We start from the raw sequence: 22,599 nt of genomic DNA on the forward strand, positions 1-22,599 counted from the left end.
GTTCTTGAGCCTTTGGACTCAGGCTGGTACTTACACCACTGGTTCTCTTGGGGCTCCATCTTGCCAACTCACCCTGCAGATCTTGGGACTTGCCCACCTCTATAATCATGTGTGCCAATTCTTTATAATAAATCTCTTCCTCTATATAAATATATATACATCCTATTAGTTCTACTTCTCTGGAGAATCCTGACTAATACAATTATGCACCTTATAAAAGACAGCTGTTTATATGCCACTGGACCCTGGTAGAGATAGAATGGTTGGCTACAAAACACAGAGTAACCATGTATCTAGAACTGCCATCATTGGATGGTTCTGTCACCGAGTCCCAAAGTTAGGCAGGCTTAGCAGCAATGTGTTATAAGATGGAAATACTACATTCAAGATCAAGCCCGAGAAAGACCTGAGAACCTGAGTAAGCTGCTTATAACCACCATTGCACCAGTGCCCCACCCTCTGCTCACATCTATGGTCTTGAAGGGGGTCTCGTAAGCCCAGCAGAAGGAGGAGGAAAAAGCCCAAGCTGGGTTTATGAATGGGTGGGCTCAGGATGAGGATGCAAACCAAAAATGGATGGTAACTGTGTCACAGCCAAGCTTAGGAGCTGCCTTGAAAAACAGTGGCAATGGAGAATCTTCACAATGAATAAAGTTTGAACTGCGCCTTTCCTGTTTCAAGAGCCTCAGCCAGAACCACTGTCTGGGAACTTGCAGAATGCCTTATCCACAAGCATATATTCCCACACTGCATAGCATTTGATCAGGGGACCCACTTCATAGTGAGGAATTTGCAGGGGTAGATCATGGCCATGGGATCCAATGGTCTTATCCCATACTACACCAACCAAAAGCAGCTGGCCTCACAGAGAGTAGGAATAACTTAATGAAGGCACAGTGGAAATGCCAAGTTGGAGGCCATCCTCTGCAAGGATGGGGTCATCTCTAAGAATGCAGTATGTGTATTCAATCAGAGATGTCTATACGGCACTGTATTCCCAAGTAGGATGAATACATGGGTTCATGAACCAAAGGGTGGAAGTAGAAGCGGTCCCACTTATTACCACTCCTAACAACCCACTGGGGACTTTGTTCTTCCCATCCCTGAAACTTTGGGCTCTGTAGAGTTGGAGTTCCTGGTCCCCAAGAGAGCGCACACTTTCTATGGACACAGGAAGAGCTCATTGAACTAGAAGCCATGGCTGCCATCAGGGCACTTTCGACTTGACAGGGAAATTGCCCACGAGTAGCAGGAAAAGTGTCAGGTGTCTTCTCAAAACTGTATAATAGCACTGCCTGTCACTAAGAGTAGAGTCTTACCAGATCCTACATAATCTGGTCCTCTGTTACCTTTCTAACCTCCCTTCCTTTTTCCCCGTCCCTTACTCTACTGTAGCTATATTGGCCTCCTCGCTGTTTAGCGAACACACACAAGTCACCTTCAGGCCTAGAGTCTTTCAGCCAGCTTCATTATATGGCAAGAAGACCAGCAGGAGGATCTCAAATGGGAAATGGAGGGTGGGAGAAATTCTAGATAAATTGCCCTAATTTATGGAGAGTTGATTGCTGAGCTGTACTTTTTTTTTTTCAAAGATTGGCACCTGTGTTAATATCTGTTGCCGATCTTTTTTTTTTCTTCTTCTTCTTCCCAAAGCCCCCAGGTACCTAGTTGTATATACTAGTTGTGAGTGCCTCTGGCTGTGCCATATGGGATGCCACCTCAACAAGACCTGATGTGTGGCGCCACGTCTGCACCCAGGATCCGAACCTGTGGAACCCTGGGCCGCTGAAGCAGAGCGTGGGAACTTAATCACTAGGCCATGGGGCGGCCCCTGAGCTGTACTTTTAACTCTAATTCCTAGCACAGGCCTCCTCACCTAGAGATTTCTCATCAATTTTTTCCACTTACTCATTGCTTAGTGACCAATAAGAAATTATTTAATGGATTGAGTGATAAGGTTGATACTGCCTGGAAAATTCACAAAATTTCCATCTTTGATAATGACTGCTAATAATAGGAATTTTTTTGAGCTATTGTTAAATGCTAAGCTTTTTACATACTTTATCTCATTTAATCCTTGTAAAATCTTTAAGAAGGTGCTATTATAATCCCTCTTTCACACATGAAGAAACAAAGGATCAGAAGGGTAAAGTAATTTACCTGGTCATACCTCTCGCAAGTGGCCTCCTTTAAACTCGGCTCTTTCTGAGTCTAAAATCTGTATTATTTTCTCAACAATTTGCTTCCCTTTAAGAGAAAGAGGTCTTGATTACTGCCATTCGTTCATTTATCTATTAATTCAATAAATATTCACGGCGTGTTTATTATGTGCCAGGCCTTGGCCTAATTTTGCTGACACAGTGATGCACAAATAGGCAGGACCTGTGCCTTCATGGGGCTTCCTGCCTAAAAGTGTAGCAGGACCACGAATCACAGGAGTTCGGGTCTCGGAAGGGCAGAAGACACAGAACATGCTGTGACTGAACCTTTGCAATGAGACTAACAAAGATTATCTCTAACCTAGACCCTAGAAGCTGTATTGTGCACAGTAAATATATAAAACCTTGGTTAAAGCATTGACCTTCTAGCCTCATCAATTATAAATGGGTATGGTAATAATAGGTTTTCTTGCCAAGTGGTTGTGATCTCAAATGAGAAAATGTGTGAAAGCTCTTGACAAACTGTAAAACAGTCAACAAGGAGGAGAAGACTTTTAAATTTCACCTGTTTTAAAAATTGAGATATGATTGACATATAACATTATATTAGTTTTAGGTATACAACATAATAAATTGATGTTTGTATATATTGCAAAATGATCAGGACTTTTCTTTATATTAAAAAAATTCAAACATGAACTAGGGAGACTAGTACAATAAACACTCAACTACCCATAAACCAGGTTCAACAATGATCAACTCACGGCCAACTATGCTTCATCTCCAGCTACCCCTTGATCATCCATATTTTGGGAAGCAAATCCTTGATGGCATATCTTTTTATCCATATATATATTTCAATACATATATCTCAAAGGAAGGGATGCCTTTAGTAAACATAACCACAAATATCATTATCACTCCTAAAAAACTAAAAACAAATTGACAGTAATTCCTTAATTTTAGCAAATATCATAATTTGATTCAGTGGCCATATTTCCCTGATTATCCTAAAAGTTTTGAGATCAGTAGGTTTGAATCAGTATTTAGATAAGGTTCATATATTACAGTTGGCTGAGACGTTATTTTTAACCTACATGTTCCCCCTTCATCTTCTGTCTGTTTTGCGTTTATTTTTTTGCTGAAGAAATTTGGTCCTATAAAACAGTGGTTCTTAAACTTTAGTGTGCATCAGTATGCATTAGAATCATCTGTGGAAGTAGTTAAAAACACAGATTGCTATGTCCTGTCCTCAGAGATTCTGACTCAGTACTGCATTTCTAACAAGTTCCTAAGTGATGCTGCTGGTCTGGGACAACACTTTGAGAGTCACTGTTGTACATATTCCATAGTTTGGATTTCTCTCACTGTATCCCTTGGCGAAGCGTCCTTCAACACATCCATCTTCCATTTTCCTTTCCCTAAGGGAAGCTTATTTAATCACATACAATGCAGCATAATGGTTAAAACTCAAGAGTTCGAAGCTATATGTTAGAGACACTGAGATCCAATGTGGCTGGGTTTAAATCTCGTTTTTGACACTTATTTGCCACGTGAGCTTGGGCAAGTCACTTAATTGCTCTGTGAACCCAATATCAATAGGGACGTTGTGAGGATGAAATGACATTCAAAAAGTGAAGTGCTTACTTAGCATAGTGAATGGCATATAGCAAATGCTCAATAAATTCGATTGTAATTTTTTCAATGCAGCAATAATAATGGGGTCCACAGTCTGTCGAAAGCCATGAGTTTTGTAGGGTATTGTTGTGTTTTTACGTCAGCAGAGTCAAGGAGGCGCGCTCAAAAGACAGGTACCTGGAGAGAGGTGGATTGGGGGCAACTTTCTTAAGTCACTCAAGTCAACCTGGGGTCTGGCCCCTTTAAGGAGGGAGGGCCACGTGACCCAAAGGGTCACATGGCTCGCGGGACAACATGGCTGCGCCCGCGCGAGGGCCGGCTCGTGGACGCTGCACCGGCCTAGGTTTCGTCCTGTTGCTGCCGCTGCTCCTGCTGCCGGTCCAGGCGGCAGGGAGCGAAGAGGCCGGGGCCGGCTCGGGCGCGGCGTCCCTCGGGGGCTCGTGCGGTTGCGGCACTCCCCAGCGGTCCGGGGCCCACGGCAGCTCGGCGGCCGCGCACCGGTACTCGCGGGAGGCGAACGCCCCGGGCTCGGGCCCCGGAGAGCGGCCTCTCGCGCCCACCAAGGTGCTTTCTCGATTCCCAGGAGGCGGGTGGGGGCCACCAGGTTCCTGGACAGGATTGGAATGGGCAAGGCAAGGGATTGGTCGGAAGTAAAGATGATACCCGCACACTAGATCGCGCACCTGCTGATCCGATTTGATGGGGAGTTCCTCCTCCCTCCTCGCCCCCGAAAACGGCTGGGTCTTGGGGCTCAGCTTAATTTTGAGCATCAGGGAGTTTGGTTTGAGGACAGTTGTCACTCTTTTTTCTTACCTCTTACCTCCTCCTTCCACCCTATCTTCTTGATGAGGTTCTTATAATTCTAAGTCAGATAGATTCGGGTTTAAGTCCTGGGTTCCTCTCGTTATCTGTGAAGGAATCAGGACACTGGGTCTCAGTGTCTCTCACATTGTTGCACACTTACCCGTAGTCTCTTCCAATAGATTTTGTTTCTTGAGGACAAGGACATGTCTTATTTATCCTGCTATCCCCAGCACTTCAGCACATAGGAAGGACTAAGTTAACAGTAGCTTTATTACTATTTTTTATCTATGCCTGGCATAGTGCCTGAATGTGTTATGTGCGACGACGATATATAAATAACAACATTAAGAACGAGTATTATGTACATCGTCCTGTCTGCCAAGTACTTTGCATATTGGTCTGGTTGTGGAAACAAACTAGAACCTAGGTCTTCTGACTCTTAAAGAAGTGCCCTTTCTGTATACATAGGACACCCTTTCCTCCTCCTTTTTCCATCCCACTTTTCTTTTCTCTGGATTAATTCTGACAGGTTTCAGGATTTAGGTGAGGTAACATCCTCCGACAAGCCTTACCTGGGCTTCTCCCCTTCCTTCCTTTTCGGTATTTGCATATGCTACCACAGCAGTACGGATTTACTCTGACATCACAATTATTAAAGATGTTTGTCTGCTAATGTCTCTCCCCAGTAGGCTGTGAGGGTGGTGGGGGGTCAGGATGATAAATTTGTGTCTCAGGTAAAGAGTGTTAGGAGGTTGGAAGCTGGTCTTCTCATTGTTTCTCCATCTTATATAATTATTAGCCTTTTAGCTTTTTCCTATTGTTCCTCAGAGGGTGACCTGCATTATTAGTGTTTATCTTTTGTGTGGTGGGGAGCCCTGGTTACTATTGTAGTGTGTATTGGCCATAATTGGTTTTAATTCATCTGTAACTTGCATGGTAATTGATAATCAGTTTCTCCCCTCTTCCAGAGAGAGAGAGCCCTGTATCTGTTTATCTGCTTTGTAACCAACAGGGTAGCTGTTTATTTGCATGTGCACATTGGTCTGTCTCAAAATTTTGCCTAGAACCTTCTGGCCCGTGCTGAACATTGCTCATTTTAAATGCTCCAACTTCCTGTTGGTTCCAGAATAGGATGTGGGTGGCAGTATCTTTTGAATCACATTTATAAGATATACGTTTTTTCATCCGTTTAGAGTGGTTTTGTGTCCAGACTGGATATTGTAGGGGTCACTTTGGCTAGTTCTTGCAGTCACTTTCTATAATATGTGGAGGCATCCCAAGCTGTTAGTAAACTAGGGGTTGCTGAGAACACAGCCCACAAGCCTTCAAGGACTTTTAACCTAATGACTGAACTTGAAGTAGCCTTCTTATCAAGACAAAAGACTTCATAGCAGGCAGTTCTTTATCTCTCTGTTTACCTTCTTTTCAAAGACTTTAGTTTATGTGCAGATGACTTTGGTCTAATTCTGACACTTAGTCATTTATTCTAAATTCGGGAAGTCCAATATTATGGGAGAGGTACATCGTTGTAGTGATAGCCTCTTTTTTCCCCTTTCTTTCTTTTAGAGCAGTTTTAGGTTCATAAAATTGAAAGGAAGGTACAGAGATTTCTCATATACCCCCAAACCCCACACATGCATAGCCTCCCCCATTATCAACTTTCCCCCCCAGAATGCTACAGGTTACAATTGATGAACCTTCATTGGTACATCATAATTTCCCAAAGTCCATAGTTTTCCTTTGGGTTCACTCTTTTTTTGAAGAAGAAGAAGATTAGCCCCAAGCTAACATCTGCCACCTATCCTTCTCTTTCTCTGAGGAAGACTGGCCCTGAGCTAACATCCATGCCCATCTTCCTCTACTTTATATGTGGGACGCCTACCACATCATGGCTTGCCAAGCGGTGCCATGTCCGCACCTGGGATCCCAAGCAGCGAACCCTGGGTTGCCGAAGCGGAACGCGGGCACTTAACTGCTGCGCCACTGGGCTGGCCCCCTGGGTTCACTCTTGATGTTGTACATTCTATGGGTTTGGACAAATGTCTAATGATATATATCCACCATTATAATATCGTAGAGTATTTTCATTGCCCTAAAAATCTTCTGTGCTCTGCCTATTCATTCCTCCCCCTCTGCACTGGCAACTACTAATTTTTTTATTGTCTCCGTAGTTTTGCCTTTTCCAGAATGTTCTATAGTTGGAATCATATAGTATGTAGCCTTTTTAGATTTGCTTCTTTCACTTAGTAATATGCATTTAAGATTCCTTCATGTCTTTTCATGACTTGATAGCTCATTTCTTTTTAGTGCTGATAATCTTCCTTTGTCTAGATGTACCACAGTTTATTAATCTATTCACTTACTAAAGGGCATCTTGCTTGCTTCTGAGTTTTGGCAATTATGAATAAAACTGCTATAAACATTCGTGTGCAGGTTTTTTTATGGAGATAAGTTTACAACTCCTTTGGGTAAATACCAAGGAGCTTGATTGCTGGATTGAATGGCAAGTGTGAGTTGAGTTTTGTAAGAAACTGCCAAGCTGTCTCCCAAAGTGGCTGTACCATTTTGTATTCCCATTAGCAATGTATGAGAATTCGTGTTCCTCCGCTTCCTCACTTGCATTTGGTATTGTCAGTGTTCCAGATTTTGGCCATTCTAATAGGTATGTGGTGGTATCTCATTGTTGTTTTAATTTGCATTTTTTTGGTTGACATATGATGTGGAGCATCTTTGGCATCTGTCTATCATCTTTGGTGAGGTATCTATCAAGATTTTTGGCCCATTTTTTAACTGGATTTTTTTTTCTTATTGTTGAGTTTTAAGAGTTTTTGTATATGTTGGATAACAGTCCTTTATCAGATGTGTCTTCTACAGATATTTTCTCCCAGTCTGTGGCTTGTCTTCTTGTTTTCTTGACATTGTCGTTTGCAGAGCAGAAGTTTTTAGTTTTAATAAAGTCCAGCTTAGCAGTTTCCTTCATGGATGTTGCCTTTGATGTTGTATCTAAAAGGTCATCACCATGCCCAAGGTCATCTGTTTTCTCCTATGTTATCTTCTAGGAGTTTTATAGTTTTGTGTTTTACATTTAGGTCTATGATCCATTTTGAGTTAGTTTTTGTGAAGGGTGTAAGGTCTGTGTTTAGATTCATTTTTTTTGCATATGGATGTCTGGTTCCAGCATTTGTTGAAGAGACTGTCTTTGCCCCAGTGTGTTACCTTTGTTCCTTTGTCATTGATCCAAAGATCAATTGACCATATTTATGGAGGTTGTTTCTGGGCTCGCTGTGCTGTTCCATGGATATATTTGTCTGTTCTTTCACTAATCCACACTGTCTTGATTGCTGTAGCTTTGTAGTAAGTCTTGAAGTTGGAGAGCGCCATTCCCTCAACTTTGTTTTCCTCTTTCAGCATCATGTTGGCTATTCTGGGTCTTCTGCCTCTCCACGTATACTTTAGAATCAGTTTGTTGATATCCCTAAAATAACTTGCTGGGATTTTGATTGGGCTTGTATTGAATCCATTTTTTCTCTGTTTCCTGTTTATTTAGTTTAATTCAACAGATGTTTATTTGGCACATAGGACCCTGTCCTATGCCCTGGGCGTAAAGAAAAGAAAAAGACCTATGCCGTACCCTCAAGGCATTTCCCCTCTGGTGGGTCTCTTTTTTTCTCTCTCTCTCTCATACACACACACACACACAATCACAATCACATGTAAGCATCATTTTTCTATAGTGACAATACTATAGGAGGAGGGTATACAGAGCACTTGGAGAGGAAAAAAGGATTTATTCTTCCTGGACAAGTCAGGAAGTGCCTCAGAGAAAAGGTCACATTTGGCTGGGCTTTGGAGGAGACATTTTCAGGAGCTAGGGATGGAAGGAGAAGGAAGGACATTCCCAGAAGGAAAATAGCATGGGCACAAACAAAGCATTGTGCAAGCGCGTGGTGTGTTCTGGGAAACATGAGTAAGGTTTCTGGGGGACGTTTTCACACTTTTTAATGTGACGCTTTACAAGTGTGAGTCTTTTTTTGTATTTTAATTCATTTAGTGAGCACTTGGCAAGATGAGGGATACGAAGAAATAAATAGCGCTGGGCTTTACACTCAAGGAATTTACAGTTTCACTGGAAAGTTATGGCAGTAAAAATTGTCTGGGAAAAATATAGATATTTAAAAATTTTACTTAACTTCTCTCTGGTTAAATAATACAGAATTCTCATTGAGAAAATTATCCCAACAATTTTCTATGCAGCTTATTATTTTGTAACAAGGTATCAAAACGTTTTAATCTCCATGTACCTTTCAAAACAGTTGTTTGAAAGGCATTTAGAATCATGGGATGCTAAACTTGTGTGTGGTGTGTCTGTGTGTATACCTAATTTCAACTTGATTTCCTGTCTGAGGAACTTTCTGTTTGAGTAATGTGTACCCAGGTGTCAAGACACGATTGAATCACATCTCTTCCATGAAACTTTTCCTCCAGGAAGAAGTGGTTTTTCTGTCATCTAAATTCCCATAGCATTTTGTTGTTGTCTGATGGCAACTTGTCATATATATATATGTATTTTAAATTGAGGTCACGTTGGTTTGTAACATTGTATAAATTTCAGATGTACATCTTTGCATTTTGACTTCTGTATAGACTGCATCGTGTTCACCACAAAAGTCTGAGTGCCGTCTTTCACCATATACATGTGCCCATTTACCCCTCTTGCCCTCCTCCTGCCTCCTTCTCCTCTGGTAACCACCTATCTGGTCTCTCTATCTATGTGTTCGTTTATCTTCCACATATGAGTGATATCATGTAATATTTGTCTTTCTCCATCTGACTTATTTCACTGAGCATAATACCTTCAAGGACTATCTATGTTGTTGCAAATGGCAAGATTTCATCCTTTTTATGGCTGAGTAATATTCCATTGTATATATGTGTGTGTGTGTGTATATACACATATATAATATATATAGTATACATTGTACATATACATATGTATATATACTATATATATATATAGTATATATACACATTGTATACACACACACACACACACACACACACACACATACACCCCACATCTTCTTTATCCATTCATCCATTAATGGGCACTTAGGTTTCTTCCAAGTCTTAGGTGTTGTGAATAGTGCTGCAGTGAACGCAGGGGTGCATGTATCTCTTCAAATTAGCATTTTCATGTTCTTTGGATAAATATCCACATGTGGAATAGCTGGATCATCTGGTATTTCTATTTTTAATTTTTGAGGAGTCTCCATGCTGTTTTTCATAGTGGCTGCACCAATTTACATTCCCACCAGCAGCGTATGAGGGTTCCTTTTCAACACATCCTCTCCAACGCTTAGTATTTCTTGTGTTTTTAATAATAACCATTCTGATGGGCATGAAGTGATATCTCATTGTAGTTTTGATTTGCATTTCCCTAATAATTCCCACATCTTTTCGTGTGCCTGTTGGCCATTTGTATGTCTTGTTTGGAAAAATGTCACTTCATATCCTCTGCTCAATTTTTGATTGTGTTGTATTTTTGTTGTTGAGTTGTATGAGTTCTTTATATATTTTGGATGTTAACTCCTTATTGCATAATGATTGCAAACATTTTATCCCAGTTGGTAGATTGTCTCCTTGTTTTGTTGATGGTTTCCTTTGCCGTGCAGAAGCTTTTTAGTTTGATATAGTCCCATTTGTTTATTTTTTCTTTTGTTTCCCTTGCCTGGGGAGACATGATATTCATAAAGATACTGCTGAGACTCATGTCAAAGAGCATACTGCCTGTGTTTTTTTCTGGGAGTTTTATGGTTTCAGGTCTTACATTCAAGTCTTTAGTCCATTTGATTTAATTTTTGTGTATGGTGTAAGATAATGGTCTAATTTCATTCTTTTGCATGTGGCTGTCCAGTTTTCCCAACACCATTCATTGAAGAGACTTTCCTTTCTCCATTGTGTGTTCTTGGCTCCTTTGTCCAAAATTAGCTGTCCATAGATGTGTGGGTTTATTTCTGGGCTCTCAATTCTGTTCCATTGATCTGTGTGTCTGTTTTTGTGCCAGGACCATGCTGATTTGATTATTATAGCTTTGAAACCAGCAATTGTGATGCCTCCAGCTTTGTTCTTTTTTCTCAGGATTCCTTTGGCTATTCAGGGTCTTTGGTTATTCCATATAAATTTTAGAATTCTCTGTTCTGTTTCCGTGAAAAATGTCATTGTAATTCTTTTTTTTTTTAAGAGATTGGCACCTGAGGTAACAACTGTTGCCAATCTTCTTCTTCTTTTTTCTTTTACCTTCTCCCCAAAGCCCCCCAGTATATAGTTGTATATTCTAGTTGTGAGTGCCTCTGGCTGTGCTGTGTAGGATGCCTCCCCATCAGGGCCCGATGAGTGGTGCCATGTCCATGCCTGAGATCCGAACCAGCAAACCCCCGGCTGCCAAAGCAGAGTGGGTGAACCTAACCACTCGGCCACGGGGCCGGCCCCTGTCATTGTAATTCTGGTTGGGATTGCATTGAATCTGTAGATTGCTTTAGGTAGTATGGACGTTTTAACTATGTTAATTATTCCAATCCATAAGCATGGAATATCTTTCCATTTTTTTATGTTTTCAATTTCTTTCAACAATATTTTATAGTTTTCAGTGTATAGGTCTTTCACCTCCTTGGTTAAATTTGTTCCTAGGTATTTTATTCATTGTGTTGTGATTGTAAATGGGATTGTTCTTGATATCTTTTTCTGTTAGTTTGTTGTTTGTGTATAGAAATGCAACTGATTTTTGTATATTGATTTTGTAACCTGCAACTTTACTGTATTCATTAATTATTTCTAATAGTTTTTTTGGTGAGTTCTGTAGGGTTTTCTATATATGTAGTCATGTCATCCACAAATAGGTACAGTTTTACTTCTTCTGTGTATTTTCTTTAATGTAGTGTTATTTGTGTAGTTGTCTGATACCTCATTCTACATGGGGAGCATTTTTAGATATGTTTTAATCTCTGTATTACACATTTTAAGCATTCTGTAACAATTTCTTGAGTGATCTGTCACCCTTTTTTGGTGGATGCAATATTGAGAAACTGAGTGGGAGTAATGGATATCAGATACTTTTTTAAAGAAGCCTTTGCAAAATGTTCTTTTGCTGTATCTCATCCTCCCAAGAATCTGGTGAGAGATGTTATCCTCCACTTTACAGGTGAGGCAACTGAGGCTTAATAGAATCATAAATCACAGGGCTTGAAGGAACTGTAATGCTGTTGCATCTGAGATTAGTCTGTGCGGGCCGTGGAGTGAGAGAATGGTATCGATAGACAAGCCCTGTATAACAAATAAGGCAGCAGTTTGTGGACAGATCCACAGAGCATGCTTCTCTTGTTATTCACCTGGCTTTCTCCTGAGCCTTTAGCTTTTTATATTAGGTTTGAAGAGAGGAAAGAAGGAAAAGGGAGAAGAGCTACACAAAAGAGTTGCATATAAACATTTCATTTTTGTGTATGACAAAAATTTCACAATAGTGAGTGAAAGAAAAGACAGTTAAAAGTGGCTTAAGGGGCCGGCTCCGTGGCCGAGTGGTTAAGTTCGCGCGCTCTGCTGCGGCGGCCCAGGGTTCGGGTCCTGGGCGCGGACATGGCACCGTTCGTCAGGCCACATTGAGGCAGAGTCCCACATCCCACAACTAGAAGGACCTGCAACTAAGATATACAACTGTGTACGGGGGGATTTGGGGAGATAAAGCAGGAAAAAAAAAAAAAGATTGGCAACAGTTGCTAGCCCAGGTGCCAATCTTAAAAAAAATAAAGTAGAAAAAAATAAAACTGGCTTAAGTAGAAAAAAATTGGGGGAGGGGACATTTATGGGCTCTCATAGTAGGGGTTCAGTGGTAGTGTGGCCCCAGACATAGCTCTCTCTTTGGCTATCTCTTGACTCTTCTTCAGTGTTATCTCTGTTTTCAGGTAATGTCCCTTCTCCTGCTGATTAAATAGCTGGAAGACAAAGAGAGTTCCCCTTTCCTCATAGCTCCAGCAAAAGTTCTGAGATTAACTTTGATTGGGTTATGGGCCTATCCCCACTTATGTCTCTGAGGTCAAAAGGGTGCCATGATTCACCAGGCCTGAGTCTCAGGAAGGTGGAGTCATCCACCTGAGCCACATATACTTAGAGAGTTGAAGAAGTGGTTCTCAAAGGGGTGTCAGAGGCTTTCACAAGAACAAGGGGGAATGGGTGTTGGGTGGGCAAAAATGGTAGAAGCCCACTGCACCTGGCTCTCAAGTGTGCAGCCCCAGTATGGGTCTAGTGATAATAGAGGCATTCTTGACTTCAGCTGTGCCTCTGGGTTGAGTGGCAGTGGCAGAAACTGGTGTGGCAGAGGGGGTTTTGACTTAACTTTTGAGGAGAAATGTATTGTTTGAATCTGGACCTTCAGTGAAGACTTGATTAAAATGGTTCTTTTTATTTGGCTCAGGACCCTTTAGAGTGATGAGATGCTCTAGATTTCCATAGAATGATATTTTACATTTGTAGGACAAAAAACTTCACTTCATTAGTGAAAATGGGAAATTAGGATCCACTCAGATCAATGCAAACTATTTTTATCTGTAGCCTCCAGAATGGAAACTTGGCTTATTCAGTGCTGGCTATCTCTGATGGTTAATGAAAGAATTAAAAAAAACTAGGCCAGGAGGCCACAGTGGAAGTCGTGATTGTATTAGCCGTGATTGTGTTGTTGGTACTCACCTTAATTGTCAAACTTCATTAGATGCAATGGGCACAGCTTCCTGTGGGCCTTGTCTTCACACTGGGACGAGCAGCTGTTCTCAGAATAGGGCCTACTTGTCTGCTGCCAGAAAGCTTTTTTTTTTTCCTTTAAGTCCTTTATGAAACCTTTCATTAGATCGTTTTAATAATCATTTTAAGACTACTCTTGAAGCTTTTGTCTGAATTCTGTTTTTCTGTTCCTTTGCAGAGCTGCTTAAAATTCTGACTTCTCTTCTAAGGACTGAGGAATCTTGTGTCTCAGACATTTGGAGAATAATGAGAATAATGCATAAACCTAGTTCAGTCTTTGAGCAGAATCTATTAAACAGATTTCACTGTGATGCAGACATGCTAACCATGTCTGGGACTGTGTTATAAGTGAAATAGAATTTTTGTAATTATAATTATGAATAATTCATGATAGATTCCTTATTATATTCATGATCTCACTCATTCAGGCAATAAAGATTTTTTGAGTGTCTGCTGTGAACTATGCACCATATTAGGCACTGGGGGTATAGAAATGAAGACTTTATTTCTGATTCCCAAGGAATCTAGAATCTAGAGAAGGTGAAAACATGTCATTAAAATACTGTATGTGTCCGTTGTTAGGACAGATAGAGGTCTGCATCAGAGGAACCCAAATGAGGGGCATATGACCCAGCCAGGGAAATGCAGGCAGGAAAGGCCTCCTGGAGGAGGTGATTCTCAAACACTGACATTCTTTACAAAGAGACAAAGAAAGTGCAGGTGGAGTACAGGGTGAGAGAGATGGTGAGAGATTAGGTACTGAGTTTAGATATTTTATTTTACCTTGAAAGGTGATGAGGACCCCTGAAGGATTTAAGTAGGAAAGTGGTATGATCAGATTGACACTTTATTTTATTGTTTATTTTGTTGAATAGACAGTATGTTTATGATTTAAAATAAAAATAATATAGAAGGGTGTGTAGTGAAAAATTTTCCGCTTACCTAATGACCTTCCTCTCAAACAACCCCTGCATGAGTTTCTTGTATATGTTCTCAGAGCTGTGTTCTGCAAATAGAAGCGAATACAAAAATATGTGACTCTATTCTCCCTCTACCTCCTTTCACACAGATGGTAGTACACTACGCTTACTGTGGTGCACGTACTGTGTTCCCTTAGCTCTTTATCTTGGCGAGATCTCTCCATATCAATATATTAAAAGTATCTTTTCTTTCTCTTGTTTCCATTCTTTTTCTTTTCTTATGGCTGATTAATTTTCCAATGGCGTACAATTTACTTAGCCAGTCCACTACTGATGGACATTTAGGTTGATTCCAGTTTTTTTCTGTTACACACAGAGCTGTAACAAATTGCACTGGATACAGAAGACTGGCATTTTGGAAAGTTCAGTAGGGGCTTAAATATTTGTTGAATGAACAATTGAATGGAAAGTAGATGGCTTAGGAGCAGCAAGGGATGTGAAAGGATGAGACTGGAGACAGGGAGTCCAATTGTGAGGTTACTGCAGTTATCTGGGAATAGAAAAGAGGAGACTGATTAGAGGGATATATATTTAGGAGATCTAGTGAGACTAGGTGACCTGTGTAATGTGATTAGGGGACGGGAGTAGTCAAGCGTGGTTTCTTAGAATAATAGTAATACATTGGACAAATAATAAGACATTTGTGACCCATATGTCCTAGAAAAAATACCTCCATTTTCATTGGGAAATACATGCACAGAATTGAAGGCAACTACTAGCAGAGACAGCCAGTGGAAATAGAAAGTAGCAATCAATGATTGTTGATTGCTATTTTCTTTTGATCTGGTTTTTCTAACTCTTCTGCTCTTATTGCTAAGCCATATTCTCTTTTTATTCCAACTAGTTGTCTTCTTTGACTTCTTTTCTTTCCTCCCTTAATTTGAACCCTTGTTTTATAAATCAGAGATTTGACAATTCATAAGGTGCTGAGAAGTCAGTGAATTGACTTCTCACTCAAAGGATTAGAAAGTAAGACATTGTGTCTGCAGAGTATATTTCTGACAGATGATGTGATTGTGTTCTTTTTTAAAAAATTGAGATAGAAGTGACATACAATAAAATTCACCCTTTAAAGCGTACAATTCAGTGGTTTTTAGTATACTCACAAAGTTTCACAACCATCCTCATTAATTCCAGAACATTTCATAACTCCCAAAAGAAATCCCATACCCGTTGGCAGTCATTCCCCATTCTCACCTTCCTTTCTGTCTCTTTGGATTTCCCTATTCTGGGCATTTCATATGAATGCAATCATACAATATGTGGCCTTTTGTGAGTGAATTCTTTCACTTAGCATAATTTTTTCGGGGTTCATCTGTTTTGTAGCATATATTGATACTTCATTCCTTTTTATGGCTGAATAATATTCCATTTTATGGATATACCACATTTTGTCTGTTCATCAGTTGATGGACATTTGGGTTGTTTCTCCTTTTTGGCTATTATGAATAATGCTGCTATGAACATTCCTGTAAAGATTTTTTCGTGGACATAGGTTTTCATTTATCTTGGATATATACCTATAATTGGAATTTCAGAGTCATATGGTAATTCTTTATTTAGCTTTTGGAAGAACTGAGAGACTGTTTTCTAAAGCAACTGCACCATTTCCTAAGCCTACCAGCAATGAATCAGGGTTCTAATTTTCCCACATCCTCATCAACACTTGTTATTGTCCATCTTTTTGGTTATAGCCGTGCTAGTGGGTGTGAAGTAGAATCTCTTTGTAGTTTTGATTTGCATTTCCCTAGTGACTCATGAGGTTGAACATGGGCTTGTGTTTTTAACTAAAAGTTTTGGTGCAACGTTCAGACCCCCTGTTCAGTGCTGGGAATACAGGTGTGAACAAGGCAGCCTCAGTCACTGCTCTCTTGGAGTTTAGAGTTTATATGGGACAGTAGATAGGAACAAAGTAATTGCAGTTTGAACCTTAATAAGGAATTAATTAAGGACAAGGACGTAATAAGGACAAGACATGGTCCTTTAGTAAACTTTTTAGATTTTCTATTTCAGTGAGTTAAGTCTTTTTCCATTATCATTGGAGGCCCAAAATCATTCAGTGGGTTTTTAAAGATAGTATGTATGGCATTTTTGCATTTGTAAAAGATAATTCAAAAGAAATGAGAGCATATTAAAGGAAAAGCACACACAAATGTGTAAAGAAGTAGAATATTCTCCCTGCCTCTGAACTCCAGCCATTAGCAGCCTGGTGACTTTTGCTCCAGACCTGTTTCCATAGCATGTACAAATTTGTATCACGTAGAGTTTTGACTAAAGAAACTGCTTTCCTAAAGAATTTTCACTTCTTTTTGTGACTAGTCATTCACTTCGGAGTATGGAGTGACTTCACTGATTTTACAGTGATTTCTGTGGTGGGGGTTTACTTAACTATTGGGTGCTTCCTGTGTGCTGGCACTCTGCACTTCACACAGGTTCACATTGGCTGTGATGGCATGACTTCCCCTGTTTCCGCTTTTACTGCAGATGGTCCCCATCCCTGCTGGAGTATTTACCATGGGTACAGACGATCCTCAGATAAAGCAGGATGGGGAAGCACCTGCGAGGAGAGTCGCTATTGATGCCTTTTACATGGATGCCTATGAAGTCAGTAATGCTGAATTTGAGAAGTTTGTGAACTCAACTGGCTATTTGACAGAGGTAATGGGGTTAGGATGGGGAGGGAGAACTTGTTCTTTTCTAACGTCAATTAACCGCTTTTTACTCTGTGCTAAGCACTTTATGTATATTTCATCTAATTTAATTCTCATAGCAACCCCCTGAGGCAGATTACTTTTCAGGTAGCAAATTGAGGATTAAGAAAGTGATTTGCCTTGAGTCGCATAGCTAGTTAGTAGTGGAGCTGGGATTCAAGCCTGGCCAGTGTGACCCCAGGGCCTGTACTCTTAACCATTATGCTCTGTTGTGTCAGTGCTTTAATATGCCAGAGAGTACCACTAGCACTCTGGCTTTGAGAAAACAGCATGCAAAGTAAGGCCACTCTTCCAACTCAAAACACTGCAGTTTGGCTGTTCCAGAAGCATTACGTATTTCCTAAGTGACAGACACTGAAGTGCAGCCTTTCATTTTTGTGGTTTTATTCCAGTGCCTCACGACTCATAAGCTTTCCTGTGGCAGTTCCAGGCTTTCTCTTGTGGTCACTGAGTCACAAAGCGTGGTGCTGAGATTGGATGTCTGTTCTCAGTGGCCATAAGAAGAGGGAGGGTTTTTAGTTTGTGAAAGTTTCTGTAAGTGTCTAAAATGTACTTGTTCTCTAGGCTTCCCGTTTTCTCTCGCGGAAGGACTTTACCCTTGCCTTCATTTGTGGAGTTCTTGTTTTTGTTTTCAGACCAAAACCATCTGTTTTTATTCAAAAAATAACTTGAGAGTGAATGCTGAAAGCAAAACAACATTCAAATTTGGTCTTGCATTGTTACGTTTCTTTGGAATTTCCTAAAATATACAAAGTGGTTGTTTTTTTTGTACCTGTTTGTCCCTGTTCTTGAAACTCTCAGATCAAGTTCCTCGATGGTCTGCTTAAGTTAGAAGAAGGCTTCCGAGGGAAGAGCCTCTCTTAGACTAGAGTTCTCCGTGAAGATAAGGTGGAATAAGCGGAATTTAGGGCATCCAGGAACTTGGATGGGGGAAAATTACATACTCATTTTTACTACCCTCTAACTGAAATTTGGCATTTCCTTCAGTTATGAAGCAAACAACAAACCATAGTAGTAGTAGCAATACTTGTGATTTTGTCACCAGTAGAAATTAGAGACATTTTTTGTCACATTATTGTTGTAGATATCTTGAAGTGTTGTTTGCATTAACCCCCACTTTAAAGTGATAACTATGAGACCTGCCACTAGATCTTATTTAATATATTAATAAAGAGCATATATATATATATATTATTATAGCAGAAATTTGTTTTATTACTATTTTGATGTAACGCTTGTTCTTTGTAATTGTATTGATTTTGTTTTATACATTTAAACCTATCATTCTGAGGAGGAGGTCTTTCACCATACTGTTAAAGGGGTCCAGGGCACAAAAAGGGTTAAGAAGCCCTGCTTTGGATAAAATGCTTCATATTTTTATGGCACTTTATGGTTTTTTCCTGTCCCTCCAACCTCATTTTATATCACACTCTACTTGCTTACTGTGTTCTGGCCTGGCTGGTTTTGGTTCTATTCCTTGAAAACTCAACACTCTTTTCTGTCTTGGGGGCTCAGCCCGTATTTTCCCCCTGCTTGGAATTTCCTGCTCCCTTGCCTGTCTTTTTTGCATGGCTGGCTCCTCTCATTCTTGAGTCGTCTCAGCTTATGTCCCTTTCTCAAGGAGGCTTCCTCTGCCTGCTCTATCAAAAGGAGCCTTTTCTTGGTCAAGTAAAGTTGTGATTATTTTCATCTTTTCTTTGACTTGATTTTTGTCTGTACCCTCAAATGTAAGCACTGCAAGGACAGGGACCATGCCTGCCTAGTATTGACCTCATATCTCCATCATTTAGCCCAAGGCTGGGTACATGGTAGGGGTTTGATACATGTTGTTGAATGAAGAAATGGTTTAAGTACTCAGGCATGGTGGTGCCACAGGGGAATACAGGAAGAAGAGTAGGGTGAAGAAAAGATGATGAGCTGTCTATTCAGGAAAAAGAGTTTGAGGTGCTTGTAAGGCCTGAAATACAGGGATCCAGTAGGCAGGTAATATCATCTAGCAAGGACAGGACTGGCCTGGAGGTAGAGATGTGAGAGTCATTTGAAGTGCTGGTGGTTGTTAAAGTGATGAGATTGAAAGAGGTTGTCCAGCAGTAGGTCAGTGTATCTTAAAGTGTGATCTCATGGACCACCTGTCTTAAGAATCACCAGCTGAGCTGATCATACATGAAGGATCCTTGGCCTCACCCAAGACCTCCAGAACCAGAATCTCTGGGGTTAGGGAGCAGTACTCTACTGTTAGCTGCCTTAACTGCTAACAATCTGGCCAGGTGATCTCAGCTGCACAAAGCCCAAGAGCCCTGGTGTAGAGTAAGAAGAGCAGAGAGCCAGCAGCAGAGTGCTGGGAAGCAGCAGTGTTTCAGGGGCTAGAAGAAGAGCCCGTGTATTTCAGGAGATGAGTAAGAAGAGTCACAAACAGAGCAGGAAAACTAGAAGAGTAGAATCATGAGACCAAGGGACTAGGGTGGCTGTTTGCAGAATGTAGTTGCATGCAACACAGAGAAGCAGATGAGAACTTGAGATAGTAATGTTAAATAAAAATAACTAAAAAGCAGATTTCCATCTGATGCTTGAATTGGCCACTCAAGATTTATAGGCACAGTTGACACCTTAGTGGAGCTAGAATGTGTCAGAATATCAGCAAACAATGCCATTTAATTCTTTTAGCTAGATTCCAGGAGCAGAACAAAGGACAAAGTTTGATTATATAATCTGACATGTAAAGAATACTGTTATTTTCCAAAGTCATTTGTAATACTTGGGAAGATGTGTTTCCATCAACAGGAACAATCACATTCTCAAAGGCTAATGTCTTCCAGTCTGCATTCTTATCAGCTAAATGGGCTTAAATGAAAATAATCTCATGTAAGTGACATTAACTTGTCTTAATAGAAAGCCGCATGCTTTTAAGTCATTTCTGAATCCTCTGGGAAGTCATAAGAAAAACTCACGTTCGTTTGAACAAGAAGAATCACTTTAATAGTATGCAGAGCCAGCCCTGATGGCGTAGTAGTTAAAGTTCGGCACATTCCATTTCAGTGACCTGGGTTCAGTTCCTGGGTGCAGAACCACATCACTCATCTGTCAGTAGCCATGCTGTGGCAGTGGCTCACATAGAAGAACTTGAAGGACTTACAGCTAGACTATACAATTATGTACTGGGGCTTAGGGGAAGAAAAAAAGAAAGAGGAAGATTGGCAACAGATGTTAGCTTAGGGCAAATCTTTCCCAGCAAAAGAACCCCAACTTGTTTAAAAAAAAGAATAGTGTGCAAAGAAAATGGCACATGCGAAACACATCACTACAACTTTTTCTGGATTTTTATTTCCTTCCTTCCTTCTAGGCTGAGAAGTTTGGTGACTCCTTTGTCTTTGAAGGCATGTTGAGTGAGCAGGTGAAGAGTGATATCCAACAGGCAGTAAGTAATGTTTAAACAGGCTCTCGTATTTCTCTACTGCTCATTGGAAAGGGCTTGGGTGAAAAATCCAAACTACAAGCGCCACCCTCCTCTTCCCTGCAACACCCAACCATTCTCCCGCTATAGAATTGCCCCTAAAGGCAGGCCCATGGACGAGGACACCTTATCTTGAGGAAAATGGCATGAGTTCAGGATGGTATCTGAAGAAGTGTTGAGTTGGACTTGAGCTGCTGTGTTGTGCACCCCAGTAACACATTGTGTTGCTAAGTAGAGCTCACCTGGGCTCTAGACACTTCTGGATTTCTTTGACTTATAGCCATGTCTAGAATAGTGGGTTAAATGTGGATATTTTTTTACTTCTGTTCTTAAAGTCTTAAACTCATCAGGTGTTGATATGGAGAGAGAACGTCCTATTTGAACATTTATGCATTCACGTGATCAGAGGGGTATTCAAGAAAGGGGCTCTTCACTTTGGATGTTGGTAGGGAATTGAGCCAGGGAACTGGTCCTTGCCACCAAGGGGTGTACCTGCTCTCAGAGAGAGGATCCAGGGAATGTGGTTAGGTGTGTTTTTCTCAGAAATCATGGAAACAGTGGACTGGGCCTCCATAAGCATGCATGTGGTGTGTGGAACTTGGGATTTCCGTTGCAGACATTTTAGCAGGTCTGTGTATGTTTGAGTGTGTGTCTGCATACATGTCTCATGAGAAGGCAGAAAATAAAAGAACAAGGGAAGGAATGAGAGTAGGCTGGGAAGTTGAGGGTTCACAAGACAAGGAGGGCAGAGAATGCAGAAGAGGCAGGAGGTGGTGAGAAGGAAAAGAAGCGGGTCAGCCGGCTCCAGGGAGACTGATGAAGATGCAGACGTCGAGGACAGGAGTCCAACCCTGATCTTCCTTTGTTACACAAGTTCGCTTTCAATTCCTGCCTGAACTTCATCTTTATGGATTGGCATGACTGTTCTTCTCTCTCGTGAGCAGCAGTGCCAGAAAAATTAAACTGTCTTGGCTTGTGTTTTTTTTCTTTTCAAATGAATTATAGCAAAATTTGGGTGGGGGAAAGATGAGGTAAAACTAGACTTGTTCTCAAGTCATTTATGGGAGAATCAGGCCACTTTTTTGTGTGTGTTTTAGCTAAATGTTTTAAAAGCATGACTGAGCTCCATATGAATTTCAGTTTTCTTTCCTCATTACAAGTTTATATTACAAGTCTATTATATAATCTGATGTACCTTTTTTTTTTTTTAAAGGGCTTTGAGGTCAGATTGGCCTAGTTGATGAGCTAGCAACTCAAGATGTGGTGCCTTGTTTTAAGAAACAGAGTTCAGATGAGCGAGGGCTTTGCTCTTATTTTTGTAATGTGCGCTTTCAGATATAGGGCCTCTTGTCACTTGAGACCCTCCGAGCACATTAGGTGTAAAGTCAGAGGCAGACTATTGCTGGGCTCTGAAAGGGCCTGGTAAGTACACAGTGAAGTGTGTGTCCTCGTTACTAGGATGAGAGCAAGCAGCTGTCACTGGATCGTAGTGTTGGTCACTTGCTCAAATGCTCATAATGGAAAAACAAACCTTTTAAGCGTGTTTGGAAAGGATTGGAACGAATAAAGTGAATCTGTTGATGATCTGAGAGAGGTAGGTTTTTGTTTTTTCAATGCCCTCTTAGGTCTGACATACCTTCATCCACCAGACCTGTTTTTAACCCAATGTTTCCAGACGTGTAGGACGTGAGATGGTCCATGTGGTGACTTTGAGTGAAACAGGAGATGAGTTAAGGTGGTACATGGCCAAGCATAAAATAATCCTGAATCACGAAGTGAGAAAGTTGTTCCCTTTTCGGGGAAGTCTCCTTTAGGTGCTAGCATGTCATTAACACTCCATAACACTTGTCAGTCTCCTTTTTAACATAAAAATTGGGCCTCGGAAACGTCCTCAGGCTACAGGAGCTAGCTAGAATTTAATAATATTGTTTACTTTCATGTAATTATTTTAAATGTTTCATATAATTTAAATAAATGTTGTAATTATTTTAAATGTTCTATTTATGACAGGTTACCCTAGTGATATAAATTTTCCTTTTAGAAGAAGTCTTTTTTTGTAAAGTAAAACA

The 22,599-nt window shown here is 40.6% G+C and overlaps 1 protein-coding gene across 5 annotated transcripts in view; it reads left to right on the plus strand.

Moving 5' to 3' along the window:
• The first annotated feature begins 4,041 nt into the window (after positions 1 to 4,041).
• Positions 4,042 to 22,599, plus strand: part of SUMF1 (sulfatase modifying factor 1) — an 87,586-nt gene continuing 69,028 nt past the window's right edge. Inside the window, exons 1-3 of one of the 5 annotated variants that reach the window (XM_008519087.2) lie at positions 4,042 to 4,361; positions 16,853 to 17,026; positions 20,420 to 20,494. In XM_008519087.2, the coding sequence (XP_008517309.2) occupies positions 4,092 to 4,361; positions 16,853 to 17,026; positions 20,420 to 20,494 (519 nt within the window). In that variant the 5' untranslated portion in view covers positions 4,042 to 4,091. The remainder of the gene's footprint in view (positions 4,362 to 16,852; positions 17,027 to 20,419; positions 20,495 to 22,599) is intronic. The other 4 variants (XM_070576715.1, XM_070576716.1, XM_070576718.1 and 1 more) reach the window with 4 other exon arrangements.

Source organism: Equus przewalskii, chromosome 15, assembly GCF_037783145.1.
Source record: "Equus przewalskii isolate Varuska chromosome 15, EquPr2, whole genome shotgun sequence".
NCBI lineage: Eukaryota > Metazoa > Chordata > Mammalia > Perissodactyla > Equidae > Equus > Equus przewalskii.